This window comes from Nicotiana tabacum, chromosome 20, assembly GCF_000715075.1.
Source record: "Nicotiana tabacum cultivar K326 chromosome 20, ASM71507v2, whole genome shotgun sequence".
Classification (NCBI taxonomy): domain Eukaryota; kingdom Viridiplantae; phylum Streptophyta; class Magnoliopsida; order Solanales; family Solanaceae; genus Nicotiana; species Nicotiana tabacum.
The window spans coordinates 167,292,391-167,311,627 of NC_134099.1; the positions used below are offsets into that span (position 1 = coordinate 167,292,391).

General features: G+C 37.0%; 1 protein-coding gene across 1 annotated transcript; it reads right to left on the reverse strand.

Annotated features, from left to right (window-relative positions):
• Positions 1-12,092: 12,092 nt before the first annotated feature.
• LOC142174655 (uncharacterized) lies at positions 12,093-12,467 on the reverse strand. The gene has a single exon (XM_075240492.1). It carries the CDS (start codon positions 12,465-12,467, stop codon positions 12,093-12,095), a length of 375 nt encoding a protein of 124 aa, XP_075096593.1.
• Between the last annotated feature and the right edge of the window lie 6,770 nt (positions 12,468-19,237).

Below are 19,237 nucleotides of genomic sequence, written 5' to 3' on the forward strand. Positions count from 1 at the left end.
GCCTAACAACGAAGTCCATAGTGATCCGCTCCCATTTCCATTCTGGAATCTCCAACTTCTGAAGCGATCCACCCGGTCGTTGATGCTTATACTTTACCTGCTGGCAATTTAGACACCGAGCTACATATTTCACTATGTCTTTCTTCATCCTTATCCACCAGCAATGTTACCTCAAGTCGTGATACATCTTTGCGGCACCCGGATGAATGGAGTACCGCGAACTGTGAGCCTCCTGGAGAATCAACTCATGCAAGCCATCTACATTGGGTACACATAGCCTGCCCTGCATCCGTAATACACTGTCATCTCCAATAGTGACTTCCTTGGCATCACCGTATTGAACTGTATCCTTAAGGACAAGCAGATGAGGGTCATCATACTGACACTCCCTAATACGATCATAAAGAGAAGGCTGAGAAACCACACAAGCCAAAACTCAGCTTGGCTCGAAAACATCCAATCTAACAAACTGATTGGCCAAGGCCTGAACATCCAAGGCTAAAGGCCTTTCTTCTACCGGTAAATATGCTAAGCTGCCCAAACTCCCCGCCTTACGACTCAAGGCATAGGCCACTACATTGGCCTTCCCGGGATGATAGAGAATGGTGATATCATAATCCTTAAGCAACTCCAACCATCTCCGCTGCCGCAAATTAAGATCCTTCTATTTAAACAGATGTTGTAGACTCCGGTGATCGGTGTAGACCTCACAATGGACACTATAAAAATAATGCTGCCAAATCTTCAAGGTATGTATAATAGCTGCTAACTCAAGGTCGTGGACCGGATAATTCTTCTCATGTACCTTTAACTGCCTTGACGCATAGGCAATCACCCTACCGTCTTGCATCAATACTACGCTGATACCAATATGTGACGCATCATAATACACAGTATAAGACCCTGAACCTGTAGGCAATACCAATACTGGGGTTGTAGTCAAAGTTGTCTTGAGCTTTTGGAAGCTTTCCTCACATTCCTCGGTCCACCTGAATGGAGCACCCTTCTGCGTCAATCTGGTCATAGGTGCAGCAATGGAAGAGAAACCCTCTACAAATCGGCGATAATACCCTACCAAACAAAGGGAACTCCGGATCTCCGTAGCTAAGGATGGTCTGGACCAACTCTGCACTGCCTCAATCTTCTTTGGATCTACCTTGATGCCCTCGCACGAAACTATATGACCCAAAACTCTTATTGAATTAAGCCAGAATTCACACTTTGAAAATTTTGCATATAACTTCTTTTCTCTCAAAGTCTGAAGCACAGTTCTCAAGTGCTGCCCATGATCCTCCTGACTCCGGGAATATACCAGAATGTTATCACTAAATACAATGATGAAGGAGTCAAGATAGGGCTGAAATACACTGTTCATCAAATTCATAAATGTTTCTGGGGCGTTTGTCAGCCCAAATGACATTACAAGAAACTCATAATGACCATACCGAGTCCTAAAGGAAGTCTTCGGGATATCTGGCTCTTGAATCTTCAACTGATGATATCCTGAACGCAAGTCGATCTTAGAAAACACTCTGGCACCCTGAAGCTAATCAAATATGTCATCAATACATGGCAATGGATACCTTTCTTCACTGTAACATTGTTCAGCTGGCGGTAATCAATACACATCCACATAGAACCATTCTTCTTCTTCACAAATACGATAGGAGCACCCCAAGGCGATACACTGGGCCGAATGAAACCCTTATCAAGTAACTCCTGTAACTGTTCTTTTAATTATTTCAACTCTGTTGGGGCCATACGATATGGTGTAATAGAAATGGGCTTAGTACCCGGTAAAAAATCAATATCAAAGTCAATATCCCTGTCGGGTGGCATACTCGGAAGATCCGTTGAAAATACATCAGGAAAATCCCTTACTACAGGAACTGACTCCACGGTAGGTGTATCAATACTAACATCTCTAACATATGCTAGATACGCATCACACCCCTTTTCAACTATTCGTTGAGCTTTAAGAAATGAAATAACCCTGTTAGGTACATGATCCGAGGTACCTCTCCACTCTAGCATAGCCAACGTCACCGTCTTGATGTAACAATCAAGAATAGCGTGATAGGGCGACAACCAGTCCATGCCGAAAATAATATCGAAATCCACCATACTGAGCAATAATAAATCAGCTCTGGTCTCAAAACCACTGATAACAATTAAACACGACCGATACACGCGGTCCACAATAATAGATTCACTCACGGGTGTAGATACATAAATAGAAGAACTCAAGGAATCACAGGATACACCCAAATAGGGGAAAAATAAGATGAAACATAAGAATAAGTGGATCCTGGATCAAATAAGACCGATGCATCTCTATGACAAACCAGAATAATACTTGTGATAATAGAATTGGATGCAACGGCCTCTGTCCTAGAAGGAAGGGCATAATAACTGGCATGGCCTCCCCCTCTAGAGTGACCTCTACCTGTCCGACCTCTACCTCTAGCTGGCTGTGCAGGTGGAGTGGCAACTGGTGCAGTAATCATGGCCTGAGAAACTTGTGGGCCCTGTGGGATAGGTAGGGCCTGAGAAATATGTGAAGGTGCACCCCTCATAAATCTAGGGCAATCCCTCACTATATGACGAGTGTCAACACACTCAAAATAAGCCCTCAGAGGATGTGGCTACTGGGACTGGCTCGGGCCTGATCGACTAGACTGCCCGCTGAAAGCACCCCGTACAGGAGGTACAATAGACACTAGCGGTGCATAATATGGAACCTGATGTCTGGGAGTAGCCGGAATACCACTGGAAGCTGGAAGTGCTGAATGAATAGGACGGCTCACATAACCTCTACCATGACGAGCTGCAACTGGGGCACGAGAATTATTATATGTGCCAGAATCTTGGGGTCTCTTAGTTTCCCTCTCTTCTCTCTCCCGAGTCTGCATACCTTCCAATCTCCTAGCAATTGACACCACCTGTTGGTATGTGATGTCCATCTCTATTTATCGAGCCATACTGAATTTGATACTAGGGTGGAGACCCTTAATAAATCTGTGAATCCGCTCTCGAACAGTAGCAACCAAGGCTGGTGCATGCCTAGACAAATCACTGAATCAGACCGCATATTCTAACACGGTCATAGAACCCTGGTGCAGCTGCTCAAACTCTGTGCGCCATGCATCTCTAAGACTCTGAGGAACATACTCCCTTAAGAACATATCTGAAAATTGAGTCCAAGTGAGTGAAGGTGCCTCGACTATCCAACTCATATGCCCGCCACCACCGGTAGGCCGCTCCTCTAAGTTGGAATACCGTGAAAGAAACCCCACTGGAATCCACAATACATATGGTACAGAGGATACGGTGATATTTCTCAAGAAAACCCTGAGCATCCTCTGAAGCTAAACCGCTGAATGTGGGAGGGTGGTACTTCTTGTACCTATCGAGCCTGAGTTGCTCCCCCTCTGAAACTGCTGTCCTAACCTCAGGCCGAACTGGGACAACTGGCTGCACTGGTATAACCTTTGGGGCATGGTCAACTTGGGCCCGTGGCTTTGGGGTACGGGCGATGGGAGTCTGTGCTCCTCCCCCGGCCTGAGATGTGGCAGGAGCAAGTAGAATTAACCCTGCCTGAGTTAGAGTGCCAAACATGCTCAAAATCTGGGCAAGAGTCTCCTGAAGTGCAGGAGTAGTAACAGGCGTCTCAGGTGCCTGCTCTCCAACTAGAGCTACTGGTGGCTCTGCTGCAGTAGCTCGTGCAGGTGCTCTGGCTGCACCACGTGGTCTTCCTTGGCCTCTGCCCCGACCCCAGCCTCTTGCGGCTCTAACAGGGGGCACGGGTGACTGATCATCGGATCCAGTTGTGCGTGTCCTCACCATATGTGAGAGAATAAAAATACAATGGTTAATTTTTTTTTTGAAGTCAATAAATGCGCACGATAAGGAATCAAAGAAGCGAATATTTTCCTAACAGTTCCATAGCCTCCCGAAGATAAGTACAGACGTCTCCGTACTGATCCGCGAGACTCTACTAAACCTACTTGTGACTCATAACACCTATGAACCTAGAGCTCTGATACCAACTTGTCACGACCCCAAATTCTCTCTGTAGAATATCGTGATGACACTTAGTCTCTAAGATCAGGTAAGGCTATCAATGTAGTATAATAATAGAAATCTGAAATAAATAAATCTTCAAATTCACATAATTACAACTCCCAAAACCCGGTAAAAAATAAGTCACAAGCTTCTAAGAATTTATCCTCAATGTATATGTATATCAGGGTCTAAAGAAAAAATAAGGAAGTAACATAATAATGATAGAAGGGGACTCTGTAATCTGCGGACGCTGGCAGATATACCTCGAAGTCTCCGTACACAGGTAGCTCACTGATGTCTGGGCTGCTAAGATGTACCTGAATCTGCACAAAAAGATGTGCAGAAGTGTAGTATGAGTACACCACAGCGGTACCAAGTAAGTGCCAAGCCTAACCTCGGTAGAGTAGTGACGAGGTCAGGTCAGGCCCTACTGAAATAATAAAAGGCAAGGTGAAATGTTTAACAATATAATAAAAATAAAATGACAGTGGAAATGAATCGAGTAAGTAGTATGTCACCAATTAACTACGCAAAAATAATGGCAATTAATACCTCGTGGAAACAAAACAAAATTCTTTTCAATTTTAAGAAAACCACAACAACAATCAAAGGCAACTGTGACTATAAATAATTATCAATAAGGGCACTCCCGAGGTACCGCCTCGTAGTCCCAAATCATAAATAAATTCACAATATCTCATTTTCTTATATTACCGCGGGAGACTTCACATTTAATTTTTTTAAAGAAAATATTTTTTCTGAAATAGCATCCCGCATTTTAGCCATCCTTATCACACCACATGACTTCTAATTAGTTCTCCTACTAGCCACGCGTATCAATCCACCCTTATCTCACCGCATGCATTTCAACACCCAGACCTTATACCACCGCATGCGTATCAATATCACAATATATCACAATTTGCACCTCAAGTGCCCAAAAAATTTAATTTGCCAAAATAAATAACATCAACAATATTTTCCACAACAGGGAGCTCACGGCTCAATCACAATGAGTACAAAATCTCACAAAATATTCGGAAATAAATAACTCAGCAAAAATAATATTTTAAAATTTTTAATACGTTGCCTTAATTCCAAATTTAAAATATCAAATACTTCATATTAATAATATTTAAATTAAAGAAATTCCACCCTCAAATAATGCACAGAATAAAAGAAACCAAGTTTCAGCTAAACAGGTAAAAACAATTAGCAGGAGAAGGTCAAGCAATTTAAAGTATATAAATCAGATCAATGATGAAGAATATAACAAGATAAAATAATTTAATTAACATACAACAGTGACCTACACAATTTAAAAATATAATCTTTCATATTTAGCCTGTGTACACACTCGTCACCTCGTGTACACGACTTTCAATTCCCCCACACAAGGTTAGACAAATCACTTACCTCGACTTGCCCCAATGTAATCCACTAGTAGGCCTTTTCCTCGATTATCCAACTCTGAATAGCTCAAATCTAGCCAAAATAATTCAATACAGTTAACAAAAATTATAGGAATTAATTTCATAAGAAAATACTACATTTTTCAATAAAATTCGAAATTTACTCAAAAATCGCTCAAGGGGCCCACGTCTCGGAATCCAGCGAAAGTTACGAAATATGAATGTCCATTCAACCACGAGTCTAACTATACCAAAATGACTAATTTCTAATAACAATTCGACTTTCAAATCCTCAAATCTATCCAAGAGGGTTTTCTAAATTTTTCCAACTTAATTCACCCATTAAATGATAAAAACAACCATGGATTCAGGTAATTTAATCAATATTGCGTTAAGAACACTTACCCTGTTGTTTCCTCTGAAAATCTCCCAAAAATCGCCTCAATCCGAGCTCCAAATCAATAAAAATGGAAGTCTCATTTTCAGAACTTAAACTCTCTGCCTAGTCATGTGCTCTACACGATCGCGAACAATCACACGCGATCGCGAAGCACAATTGTTCCACTGCCCAAATTAACTCTACGCGATCGCGTATATCCCCACGCAATCGCAAAGCACAGAGTTCCCAGCTCTACGCGATCGCAGTCCTCTTCACGCGATCGCGTAGAACAAACGTGTGACCTCCACTTCTGCTACACTTACTCTACGCGAACGCAACCATAGCCACGCATTCGCGAGTCACAAAATCCCAGAGCTACGCGATCGCATCCCTCTTCACGCGATAGCGTAAAACAAAACTCAACAGCCCCCAATTAACCCTACGCGATCGCATATATCCCCACGCGATCGCATAGAATATAACCTCCACTGTCCAACTAAGCCTACGCGATCGCAGACACATTCACGCGATCGCGTATAAGGAAACCAGACACCAGATTTTAGCAACTCCAAGTCCAAAATTTGATCCGTTAGCCGTCTGAAACTCTTCCGAGGCCCCCAGTACCTCAACCAAATATACTAACAAGTCCTAAAACATCATACAAACTTAATCGAAACTTCAAATCACATCAAACAACGCTAAAATCACAATTCACACCCCAATTCAAGCTTAATGAAACTGAAGAATTTCTAACTTCTACATTCGATGCCGGAACCTATCAAATCAAGTCCGATTGACCTCAAATTTTGCACACAAGTCATAAATGACATAACGAAGTTATAAAATTTTTCGGAACTGGATTCCGACCCTGATATCAAAAAGTCAACTCCCCGGTCAAACTTCCAAACTTAAATTCTTATTTTAGTCATTTCAAGCCTAATTTAACTACGGACTTCCAAATAAAATTTCGAACACGCTCCTAAGTCCAAAATTAACATATGGAGCTGTTGGAATCATCAAAATTCTATTCCGGGGTCGTTTGCACATAGGTCGACATCCAGCCAACCTTTTCAACTTAAGTTTTTAAAATTTGGAACTAAGTGTTCCAATTCATTCAAAAAAATCTTTCCGGACCCGAACCGACTACCCCGGCAAGTTACATAATAGTTATAAAGCACATAATGAGCAGTAAATAGGGGAACAAGACTACAACTTTTAAAACGACTGGCCGTGTCGTTACATCCTTAATTTCAAAGTACCGTTCAATTTCAAAAAACTGTCACTTGCACTCTATTCTTTGATTTTTCTTCTGTATTTTGACAGTTATTTAAATGATGAGATGACAAAGAAAGGCTGAAGCCGAGACACCTTGATACTGAATGTAATCATAGATGGACTCAAGACATGGACAAAAAGATTAGGTGAATACTTGTTTTACAATGAGACAGAGAAGTCTAATGTCTTACTTGACTGCATATAATATTCTACGATGAGATTACTCGAAACGGAAAAACATATGTGATTGTTGTTGGTTATACCAATCACTTAAAGTAAAAGGTCTCACTTTTGATAAATTGACATGCTATTATGTGGTTTTTGAACTCTGTGAGTCAAGTCCGCTGATCTTGGGGTTAAATTTATGATAATTATATATGATCTTGAGAAAAATTATGGAGAATCTCCAATATCTTGTATATTGATTTCTTGATCCTCTAGTCCGTGAACACTGACATATTTATATACAAGGAATTAGAAAGAATATTTCTAGTTATGAAAGAGATGATGCTCACTCTATCCCACTTCTGTCCAAGACACCTTTAGACTTAGGCACCTTTCTTTTTCACATCATTCGAACAAATAGCACTAACATTTCTCAACAACTTTGTCCAAAGACCGTGAAATATTTTTCATATCATTCGAACAAATAGCACTAACATTTTCCAACAACTTTGTCCAAAGACCGTGAAATGGTTGCATCGATTTTCTTTTCAGCAACACCCCCCCTCAAGTGGGATCCAGTAGATCGGACTCCCAACTTGCTTATAATTGATCGGTGAAGAGGCCCAGATAGGGCTTTGGTGAATACATCTGCAATTTGGGAAGAAGAAGGAACGAAGGATAGCGAAATCAACCCATCTAGCAATTTCTCACGAAGGAAGTGGCAATCAAGCTCTATATACTTGGTTCGTTCATGAAAGATAGGATTTTGAGCTATATGTATAGCGAATAGATTATCACAGTGAAGCGACACAGCTAAGGAGGGGGGAGCTGAAAGATCTTGTAGAAGGCGGACAATCCAACTAATTTCTGCAACAAGCCGGTGCATAGAACGGTATTCTGCTCCTGCCGAAGAAAGGGCGACTACCAGTTGTTTCTTTGATTTCCATGACACCGGACAACCTCCAAGACTTATAAAATATCCACTTACAGATCGTCGTGTATCGGAACAAGATGCCCAATCAGAATTGTAATAGGCCAAGAGCTGAAAAGAGGAATCCGGAGACATGAATAATCCAAGTCCTGGGTCTCCACATAGATATCTTAGATTATGTAGAGCTGCCTGAAAATGCCCAGTGTAAGGGGATTGCATATGTTGACTTAGAGTTTGAACAACAAATGAGATATATGGTCTGGTATTCATAAAAAAATTCAATTTTCCTAAGAGCCGCCGATATATTGTAGGATATTTCAAAGGAGTGTCGCAATTAGCTGAAATTTTGATAGTTGGATCCAACGGGATTGAGGCTGACCGTTCTTCTAAATAATCGAACTCAGAGAGAAGTTCTAGAGCAAATTTTTGTTGAGTGATGAATAGTCCTCCAGATTCTTGAAGAAGCTCCAAACCCAAGAAGTAGTGAGCTTCTCCCAAGTCTTTTATTCAAAATTCAGTATCAAGAAAATATTTGATTTCATCAATCTCTTCTTGATTGTTCCCAGTTATTAAGATGTCATCGATATAGATGGCCAAAATAGAGATGAGATTCCCAGAAGTCTTAAAAAAGAGAGAGTAATCATTCAGAGATAAAGTGTATCCTCTAGTCCCTAAAGCAGAAGATAATTTAGCATACCATTGGCGTGATGCCTGTTTAAGTCCATATAGTGATTTCCGAAGTTGACACACGTGTGAAGGGGGAGCTGCCAGACCAGGAGGAAATTTTATGTAAACCTCTTCGTCCAGATCACCATGTAGAAAGGCATTATTGACGTCGAGTTGGTGTAAAATCCAATTCCTCTTAACTACTATGCTTAAAAGACATCAAATTGTAGTCATCTTTACCACCGGAGAAAAGATCTCGGTATAATCAATTCCTTCTCGTTGTATATATCCTCTTATAACTAATCGAGCCTTTAATCTTTTCAAGGATCCATCTGACTTTAACTTAACTTTGTATACCCATTTGCAGGGCAAAACTTTTATTCCTTGAGGCAGATTTACCACATCCCAGGTGTCAATGGAATCAAGTGCTGCAAATTCATTTTCCATGGCATCCTTCCAACCTGGGTGCTTCATTGCTTGCTGGTAAGGAGTAGGCTCTACAATCTGACATATAGAATTAACTATATCTTTGTTTTGTTATGTTAAAGTAGAGAGAGAAAATGAGTGAATAAGAAGAAAATGGGGGTTAGGAGAAATCACAGAGTAAGTAGAGTTACATATGTAATCTGATAAATACATAGGTGCTTTATGTATTCTATCAGATCTGCGCAAACTGGTTCTTCTGTTGTAGATAACACTTCATCAAGACTAGGGAAAAGTTCAAGAGACCTAGAGTATTGATTTGGACTAAAACTTATATCATAGAAAACTTTAGGGGATTGATTTAAAGTGGTTGGTAGTTCATGTGACTGAGATGTAGTGTCTTTGAGTGATGAGGGTTCAGGTGAAGTAGATTTTCCTTGGATTATTAGAGGTTGATCTGCTGAACCAATAGATGGAGGAAAATAGGCAGGAAACAAATGTGATATAGGTTTTGAATATGAAAAAGGGAAGATATTTTCAATGAATTTCACATCTCTTGAAATGAATACTTGATTTGATTGCAGACTAAGAACTTTGTATCCTTTCTTACCATAGGGATAACCTAAAAACACATCTGGTAAAGCCCTAGGATCTAGCTTGTCCCTATTTCTAGAAAGTATAGATATAAAACACAAACATCCAAAAGGTTTTAAAAATAGAATAATCTGGTTGTTGTTCAAAGACTACTTGATAAGGAGACCTGTTTTGAAGAACTTTAGAAGGGAACCTATTAATCAAATGTGTTGCCGTAAGAAGGCAGTCACCCTAGAATTTTTTTGGGACATGGGACTAAAATAATAAAGCTCTACAAGTCTCAAGCAAGTGTCTATGTTTGCGTTCAACCACTCCATTTTGTTGTGGAGTTGCAACGCAAGTGATTTGATGAACTATTCCTTGAGAACAAAAATAATCTTTAGGAATGTTCTATGTTCCTAATTCATAAGCATTATATGATCTTATTACTTTCACTTTAACAGAAAATTGTCTTTCAATAAGGGCAAGAAAGGACTTCAAAATAGGAAAGGCATTTGATTTTGTGGAAAGGAGATAAGTCCAAGTACTTCTAGAAAAATCATCCACTATAGTAAGAAAATACTTTTTTCCTTTATATATTGGAGTATTAAGGTTCCCATGTATCAATGTGAATCAAGTCAAAACACTTCTTGGATTTAATAGTGCTGGTTGGAAAATGTAGTTTAGATTGTCTTTCCATGGAGCAAATTTCACAAGGAAAATCTTCAAGTTCTCTAAAAGTAATAGGAATTCCAGTAATGTTCTTCATTGCATGATAAGTTAGATGTCCCAATCTATTGTGCCAAAGTCTTTCAAAAGTAGAAACATTGTAAATAGGAATAATTTTATTGGTTCTTTCATTCAAATTTTCATGACAAACAGGACTTAAAGACTCAGAACAAACATGACTCAAATATTTAGAACAAGAAGACTTGGACACAAAAGGACAAGACTATGTGGCATTGCACTTAAGTAATTGACTGAAAACTGGAGAAACTTGGACATGAAGCTTGGAAAGGACTTGAAAAGTGTTATCTTTCAGCATGTAAAGACCTGTTGTTGCTTGACCAAAAAGCTGATGCCTCTTCATTGAAGGGGCCTGTATAAAACACCCATGCTTAGTAAACATCAGAATACAATTAACTTGCTTACAAAGTTGATATACTGACAACAAATTGTGTTTGAATGTAAGGAAAACAAGCACATTATGGATATTAAGATCTGAGTTCAAGAACAAACTTCCCTCTATGGTAACCTTTACTTTATAGGAATTAGTAAATTAACAAAGATGGGATTTAAAAGTTTCTTTATGTTATGAAGCAGGTTCCTATCATATGCCATGTGTTGTGTTGCACCTGAGTCAATAATCCAGGTACTATGAAAAAGGTTGGAAAAGAAAGAGGTAAAAGTGTGTAAAACAAAATCTATACCAGCAAGGTTAGCATTAACACCAGGTCAGAATTTGATATTGATCCACTGGATCCTTGCACTGTCCGGAACATTTGGATTAATTTCTCACATTGTTCTTTGGTAAACCCTTGACTGAAGTTAGCACTGCATTTGCTCCAGTACCTACATTATCTCCTTCTTCGGCATTTACTGCAATAGCTTGATGGTTTCTATAGCCCCATTTTCTTTGTTTGCTTATCTTGAAATGTTCCAGATAACCAACCAACTTGTAGCATTTTCCTTTAATATGTCCTGTCTTTTTGCAATATCTGTAGTACAACTCATTTTTCCTCAGATCAGAGTTAGAAAGTTGATTTCCTCCTTTGTTCTCTGTGTTACTTCTTTGTCCATTCCATCTTTGTCCAGTCAACATAAAAGCAACAGATTCAGTAGAGACATGATTATCTGAGTGTATCTCCCTTTGAGTTTCCTCATGCAAGATGATTGAGTAAGCTTGTGCAGTTATGGGGAATGGTTTCATCATCAGGATATTACCTCTTAATCCACTGTAAACATCATTCAGCTCCATCAGAAATTGTATTAGCTTTTGGTCCTCATTCATCTTGTGGTTGTGTGACTTTGCACCACGTTTGCAATCATAGTTGCAAGTCATAAAAGTATTTAGGACTTTTATTTGATCCCAGATTCTCTTCAGTTTAGTGAAATACCCTACCACATCATTAGTTCCTTGGTTGATGTTGTTTAGCTCTCTTTGTAACTAGAACAACTTAGTCCCATCAGCTTGTCCATAACGCTACTCTAGCTCATTCCACAGCTCTTTAGTCATCTGAGAGTAAATAACACTATCTGCAATGTCCTTGCTGAGAGAGTTAAGCAACCAAGAAATGACCATGTCATTGCACCTCCTCCATTGATCTTGCATTGGTGGATCTGTTGGCATGGTACAAGTTCCATTTATAAATCCAAGCTTGTTCTTAGCTGATAAAGATATCAAGACGCCTCTACGCCAGTTTGCATAACTAGTTCCATCAAAGTTTATATTGATGAGATTCATTCCTGGAGAATCTGAGTTGTTCAGAAAATAAGGATGACAAGCATCTATTTTTTCAGCCACTGTCTCAGCCATTTTAGGATCAGAAAAAATATTTCCAGTGTCTGATTCAACCATGTTTGTATTGATGGAGATTCAAAGAAGAAGAAGAGAAAATTGTAAAAAATATCTTAGTGATGCCCTGATACCATGAGAAAAATTATGGAGAATCTCCAATATCTTGTATATTGATTTCTTGATCCTCTAGTATGTGTACAGTGACCTATTTATATACAAGGAATTAGAACGAATATTTCTAGCTATGAAAGAGAAGATGCTCACTCTCTTTCACTTATGTCCAAGACACCTTTAGACTTAGGCACCTTTTTTTTTCACATCATTCGAACAAATAATACTAACATTTCCCAACAACTTTATCCAAAGACCGTGAAATATTTTTCACGTCATTCGAACAAATAGCACTAATATTTTCCAACAACTTTGTCCAAGGACCGTGAAATGGTTGCGTCGATTTTCTTTCCGGCAACAGATCTTCGGGGAGAAAAGTCGTAGATAAGTTTACATTCAACATGATTATCAGTAAATATAGTAAATATGAGATAAGATCAAGAAGGCCCCTTATTTATTTACTCTAATGAATACCTTTCATATCTGTCCGAAGTGTTCTAAGTGGTTGTCTTTGTATATCACCTGAGCAAATTATATTTAATAGTTATAGCGGCCCATAGGCGCGAGATGTACCTTGTGGGGGAGGGGGTTCCTCTGAGCATAGTCCTTTCAGGCAATGGTCGTTTAGTCCATGGTCCATTGAATGGTCGGTGCAAGGCCAGAAATTGGAACGTAAGCATTTCATTTGTTAGCAAAGGTCTTAAATCCATCAAAGTAATCCTTTTTTCCCTTGATCATTCATGGATTTCATGTGTAATGAACATAAAAGGGGGATTAACAACTCAAATTGAAATCTCAAAGATTTGAAGGCAGAGGCTTCCTTGGTATTTAATCTAAACTTTATTGCACATGCATCAAAGTATTTTCATTGAGGTGCTTTAGTATTTCAGTAAGAAATAAATGTACATGAATCAAAATATCTTCATTCATGTGCTTTATTTTATTCCACTAAGAAACCTACAAATGGAATGTTGGTTGTTAGTGGGTCTTTCAAGCATAATTTAATACTCTTTAAATGACAATTTTTTCTTTTCTATAAACCTTGCTATGCAAAAGTCTCAACGAAAATTGGCAAGTGAAATCAGTGCAAGGTATAATCTATAACTTTGCTGTTCACCTTTAGATTCCAGATGAGTATATTATGAGTTTCAATGACCGAGGTGAGAGTTCAACAAACGTACAAGTCAATGTTCAGATACGACAAAATTTATTTAATATCATGGCTCTCTTTGGCTTGTATTACAGAAGCTATCTGGGATCTTTATTCCTCCTGAGATAATGCATCTCAATATAGGAAGATAACCATCCATCTCTTCGTGTTCACGTGGCAACCACGTTACTTGTAGCATATATATAATTGCTCTCACCAATTACTCTCTGCAGTACAAAATTCAAGAATATATATGAGCATATATAACATCTTCTAATAATATATTTGGCCGTTAGTTTAGCTAAGACGCATAATTTAGCAGATATTTGTGCATTTGATAAAAGTTTGTGCAGACACCAATTCCTTCTCAGAAGTATTTGAAGCTGGCAGCCTACATAGCAGGGGCGGATCTATGTACACCACTTGGGGAGGTATGGAAACCGGACACCAATTTCATTTCTTTGCTTGTATTGTTGCCTAATCAAATTTTTATTTTCTTATTTATGATTTTTTCATTTTACTCATTCTAATTTGAATCGAGAGGGATAGACAAAACTGGTCCAAACTTATTTTAGTTTGTTGATTACATAGTTTCTTATGAACCATCTTGTAAAAGCCAACCGAATCTAGTAGATTGGACTAACTGAATGTACACCACAATTCGATCTCGCTAATGATAGGTTTTCATTAAAGATAGTGGCACCCGCGACCTTCAAATTCTGGATAGTTTTTGAATGTAGGGACTAGCAAACCAGTTAAGAACGACAATGAAAGCTGTATGTACTAAAGAGGTAGGTTTCCTGAAGGTTATGACTGGACCGACGATATAGTGACACAAAAGGTTGAAGGAAAGAGATGCATATATCACTTAATAAATAGTGTTGTATTCAGGACCATAGTAGCAAATACCACCACCTTTTAAACTTATGTATGATCAAGCTGATTACTTATTTTCAGGGTTGATATTCAATACTACAGTTTTCTAGGCAGACATGGAAATGTTAGTCATTAGATTTCACTTTCTTTCTGAATGATATGTTGCAGCAGGAAGAAAGTGGTCCAAAATGACTGAGTTGAGCAGGCTTTGCAATATCAGCTAACAAATATGAGGCAGCTTCGTAACAATCGTTTTTGACCAGCTATAGTCAACAGAATGCAGATAACGGAACAGAACTAGGTTGTAACTTATACTCTATATTGTTAAAATAGGCGTCATTCTTATGTCCGTTTTGGCACAATTATAAAAAAGAATCATCGATTACTAAATACCTATTCCCTCTTTTTCAATTTAAGTGAACCTATTTCCTATTTGGTCCGTTCCAAAAAGAATGATCCCTTTCTAAATTTGGTAATAATTTAGCTTAAACTTACAATTCTACCCTTAACGAGAAGCTTTTATAACTACACAAATACTCTGGCCCTTTTTGACTTGTTTAGGACCACAAATTCCAAAAATCTTTATTTTTTCTTAAACTCCATATTCAGTCAAACAGATTCACATAAATTAAAACGGGGAGTAATATGTTGGGCCCTCTGGTAATAAATAAAGGGATCATTCAAATTCATTGAATTCACAAAGTACAGATTATTACCCTTTTACTGAAGTCTCTGTCCACCGTAACGCTTTTGCCTTTGTTTTTATTTATTTATTTATGGGAAAAGGCCCAAAAATGACCTTGTGGTATTCGAAATGGATCAATTATAACCCCCGTTTAAATTCGAATCCAAAAATGACCCTGCCGTTATAAAATGGGTCTAATAATGCCCTTGTGTTATTCAAAATGGATCAATAATGCCCTGGAATTTTTTTTTTTTAAAATGCTTTTAAAAACTGAAAAATATATATTCTGTAAAAACTAGAAAAAGAAAGGAATTTGCAAAATATATATTTTTAAGTCTTTTCAGTTTTTTTAAAGTATTTGTTTTGTAAAAACTGAAGAAAAAAAAATTAAAAAACTGGAAAAAAAACTCTCCTAAAGCAGTGGACTACATATGCATTAGTTTTAAAAAATACAAATATTTTGCAAAATCTTTTTTTTTTCAATTTGACGGTTCAATATTTTTTCGGTTTATTTTTATAAAATAAAAAATCTACCATAATTATCGGTACAGTTATAGATTTATATAAAAACATACGGTTTTATTAAAAAGAACCTAAAAATCGGCTCGGCACGGTACGATTATGTCGGTTTAGTCGGTTTTTAAATATTCATTTACAGTTATATGTCTGGTTTTTTTTAATAAATTTCCAGTTTTTTATTTATTTTTTTTCAATAAATTTCCAGTTTTTTTAAATAAAAAAATTCAGTTTTTACAAAATAAATACTTTAAAAAAAATTTAAAAGACTTAAAAATATATTTTTTGCAAATTCCTTTCTTTTTCTAGTTTTTACAGAATATATATTTTTCAGTTTTTAAAAGTATTTTTTTTAAAAAAAAATTCCAGAGCATTATTGATCCATTTTGAATAACACAAGGGCATTATTAGACCCATTTTATAACGGCAGGGTCATTTTTGGATTCAAATTTAAACGGGGGTTATAATTGATCCATTTCGAATACCACAAGGTCATTTTTGGACCTTTTTCCTTTATTTATTTATTTATTAAATCCATCTACCCAACCTTTCACCTCCCTCGGTGGTGGGGGCTTTGGCCAGGACCCTTACCTTGTATATTATTATTATAAAGAAAGGGAATACGATGGGAACATAAACCCAGGCGAAGCTATGTTGGGTTAAGGACCATTCGTCGAAAAATTACATTGTATATATAGGTTAAATATTAGAGTTTAGAGATATATAACATAATTGACCACCCTTCGTAGAAAAATTACATTATATATATAGGTAAAATATTAGGTTTAGAAGTATATAACATATTACATCATTTGTCAGGAATTTTTTGTTTCTCTTCTTTCAAGTTTGAACACTTTTGGAACAATTTCTGGCTTTACCACCGGACATAAACCTTACCTCCAAAAGAAAACACAGGGGACATGAGGGATAAGAAGGTGAGCATTGCCCAACACTCCTAGTATAAAAAAACATCCTATAATATTGGATGGTCTAAGACAAGGGTTTGAGTTAGCCCACACAAAGCATCTGTTTCACTAATTGTGGAAATAGATTCCAAGGTATTAGTTGATCTAATTTACTCAGAAAACAAAACTGTTTCTTATTCAAATTTGTTGAATGATTGCAGGATGCTCCTCCAAATCTGTTTTAACAAAATGCATCCTTAAAAAAAAAAAAGGAAAAACATTGGGATACAAGACATATAGATAATAGAGTATTTGATTTGGTTTTTGATTATGTAGACAAAAACAGCGATGCAATCACTAATAATTCATACTTTCAGTTCGTCGGGAATAAACTCGATCAGTTCATAATTCTCACGTAATGATCTTAACTAAAGCACCAAACGATCTAATACGAAAAGATTATGAACATCAAATTAAATATATATATCAAGCATAAAAGAAGCTAGGCATAAAGTGAAATAATAACTGGTTGATTTCGAATTCAACAACATTGAATACAATATGCTGAATTAATTGATCTTCTTCTTCTTTTTTGACCTTGTCATGAGTTGAGAATCTTCGGCTGTGATCATTGATGATGTGATGGTCTTCATATAAACTCCAATACTCTCAATGAAAGTATCAGTTTTGGTGCCGTGAAATCCATCAAATGAACGATCATTTCCTATTTGAAAACTGAATGTGTAGTAAGGGGCTAATGGATTGACCGTGTTTCTGCCATATGGTCCATAGGAACTTTTGTTGGTGCCAAATGTTATCGATCTCAAACCATTAGTATAGTAGGTACCACTTATCGAAGTAAGAAATTCTGATGGATAATCCAATACAACCTTCAATATAATATGGACGATCATCAAGATTTATTTGAGTTCGCTTTATTGGTAAATAGTATTGTGTAAATAGGACAAAATATAATTATTTTTGAATATATATATATAGGGGCGGATTTAGGGGCAGAAGGGTGTTCACTCAAACCCCTTTCGCCGAAAATTATATTGTATATAAAAGGCAAAATCTATTTTTTACCTCTTTATATTATGTTTTGAATCCCCTTGACATATCCCAAAAGTATAACTTAGTGGTCAAAAGGGTCAAAACCTCTGTAAGGTCATTGGTTCTATTTCCACTGGCTACAACCTTTCTAACTTTTTTTTTTGAACCCCTTGGCGATATCCCTTTGATAAAATATAGTTCAAAAATTGCTTTAAATCTCAAGTTTAAATTCAAGAGAAGATGATCAAAGGATACGTACCGTAGTAAAGATATAATTATGATCAGCACCATATCTGTCAGACAAAACAAATTGACCATTCTCAACGTAGAGGAATTGAAGTGACAAAACATAATCTGAACCAGTGGAAAGAAAAATCTTGGCTATTTCACCTCTTCCCTTTTCATCCCAAACAGTTCCGTTCTTTCCTCCCACTGGCCCAACCTTGATCGTATTCATATTCATATTCACGCTTTTATTTGTGAAACAACGTACTACTCTAGTTAATAATCTGAAGACGAAGTACAAATAATTTCTTTTTGGAAAGACCAAAAACTGCCGCTTATGTTACATACGGCTTTCTCTGTTTAGGTTAATGTTACTTATACGCTGTGTCTTTGCTTTGGTTTAGGATTCAGTTTTTGCTTAGGTTTAGGATTCAGGTTTTGCTTAGTTTTAGGATTCAACACAATTAATATCACTTTAATTAGCTTTAAGATTCTTTTACCAGTGTTACTTACGTTGATTTTGTAGAATTAAAAAAAAAAAAGATATTTTGAATAAAGAGAGATGAAAACCGCCTACACACACAATATATATATATATATATATATATATATATATATATATATATATATATATATATATATATATATATATTTTTTTTTTTTTTCTAGTTTCTATGAACGTGCGTTGCACGTTGATGATAGCATCTAATGATTTAGGCAATTATGTATATAAAAGAGTGTGCAATTTAATAAATGAGAGAATTATATACAATCCAACAATCATTCAATGCCGGAAAATATCATTACATTAGTATAAGTTATGAATTCAAACTGATTGGACAACATCATCTAAACGTGCACAAATATTCGATTTAGTCATGTTAGTTAAATAATAAATAATATAATTATATACTTATAGCATAGAAATATGTATTGTGATGATTTTTTACCTAAGACTTCTCGGTAGACGATGTTCTTTGTGTATGTTCCCTTCCGACGCTTTGGTTGTTCCGTCATGACCAGAACTTTTGTTGTGGATAATGATATTCCTCTTGAAAGTGCAACATATAGCTGTCCGTGCGAGAAAATATGTTGCGGCAGATACAATCCAACATTTGAAACTGTTTGCCCTTGTGCTTTATTTATTGTCATTGCAAAACACAAGCGTACTGAAAATTGCTTTCGGATAAATTTAAAAGGATACCCTTCATTTTCTGGAGGCGAAAGTTGAATTATGGGGATGAACACATGTTTGGAAGTACATTGACCCATCATGATTTTTGCATGTATGACGTTGTTGTCAAAACCT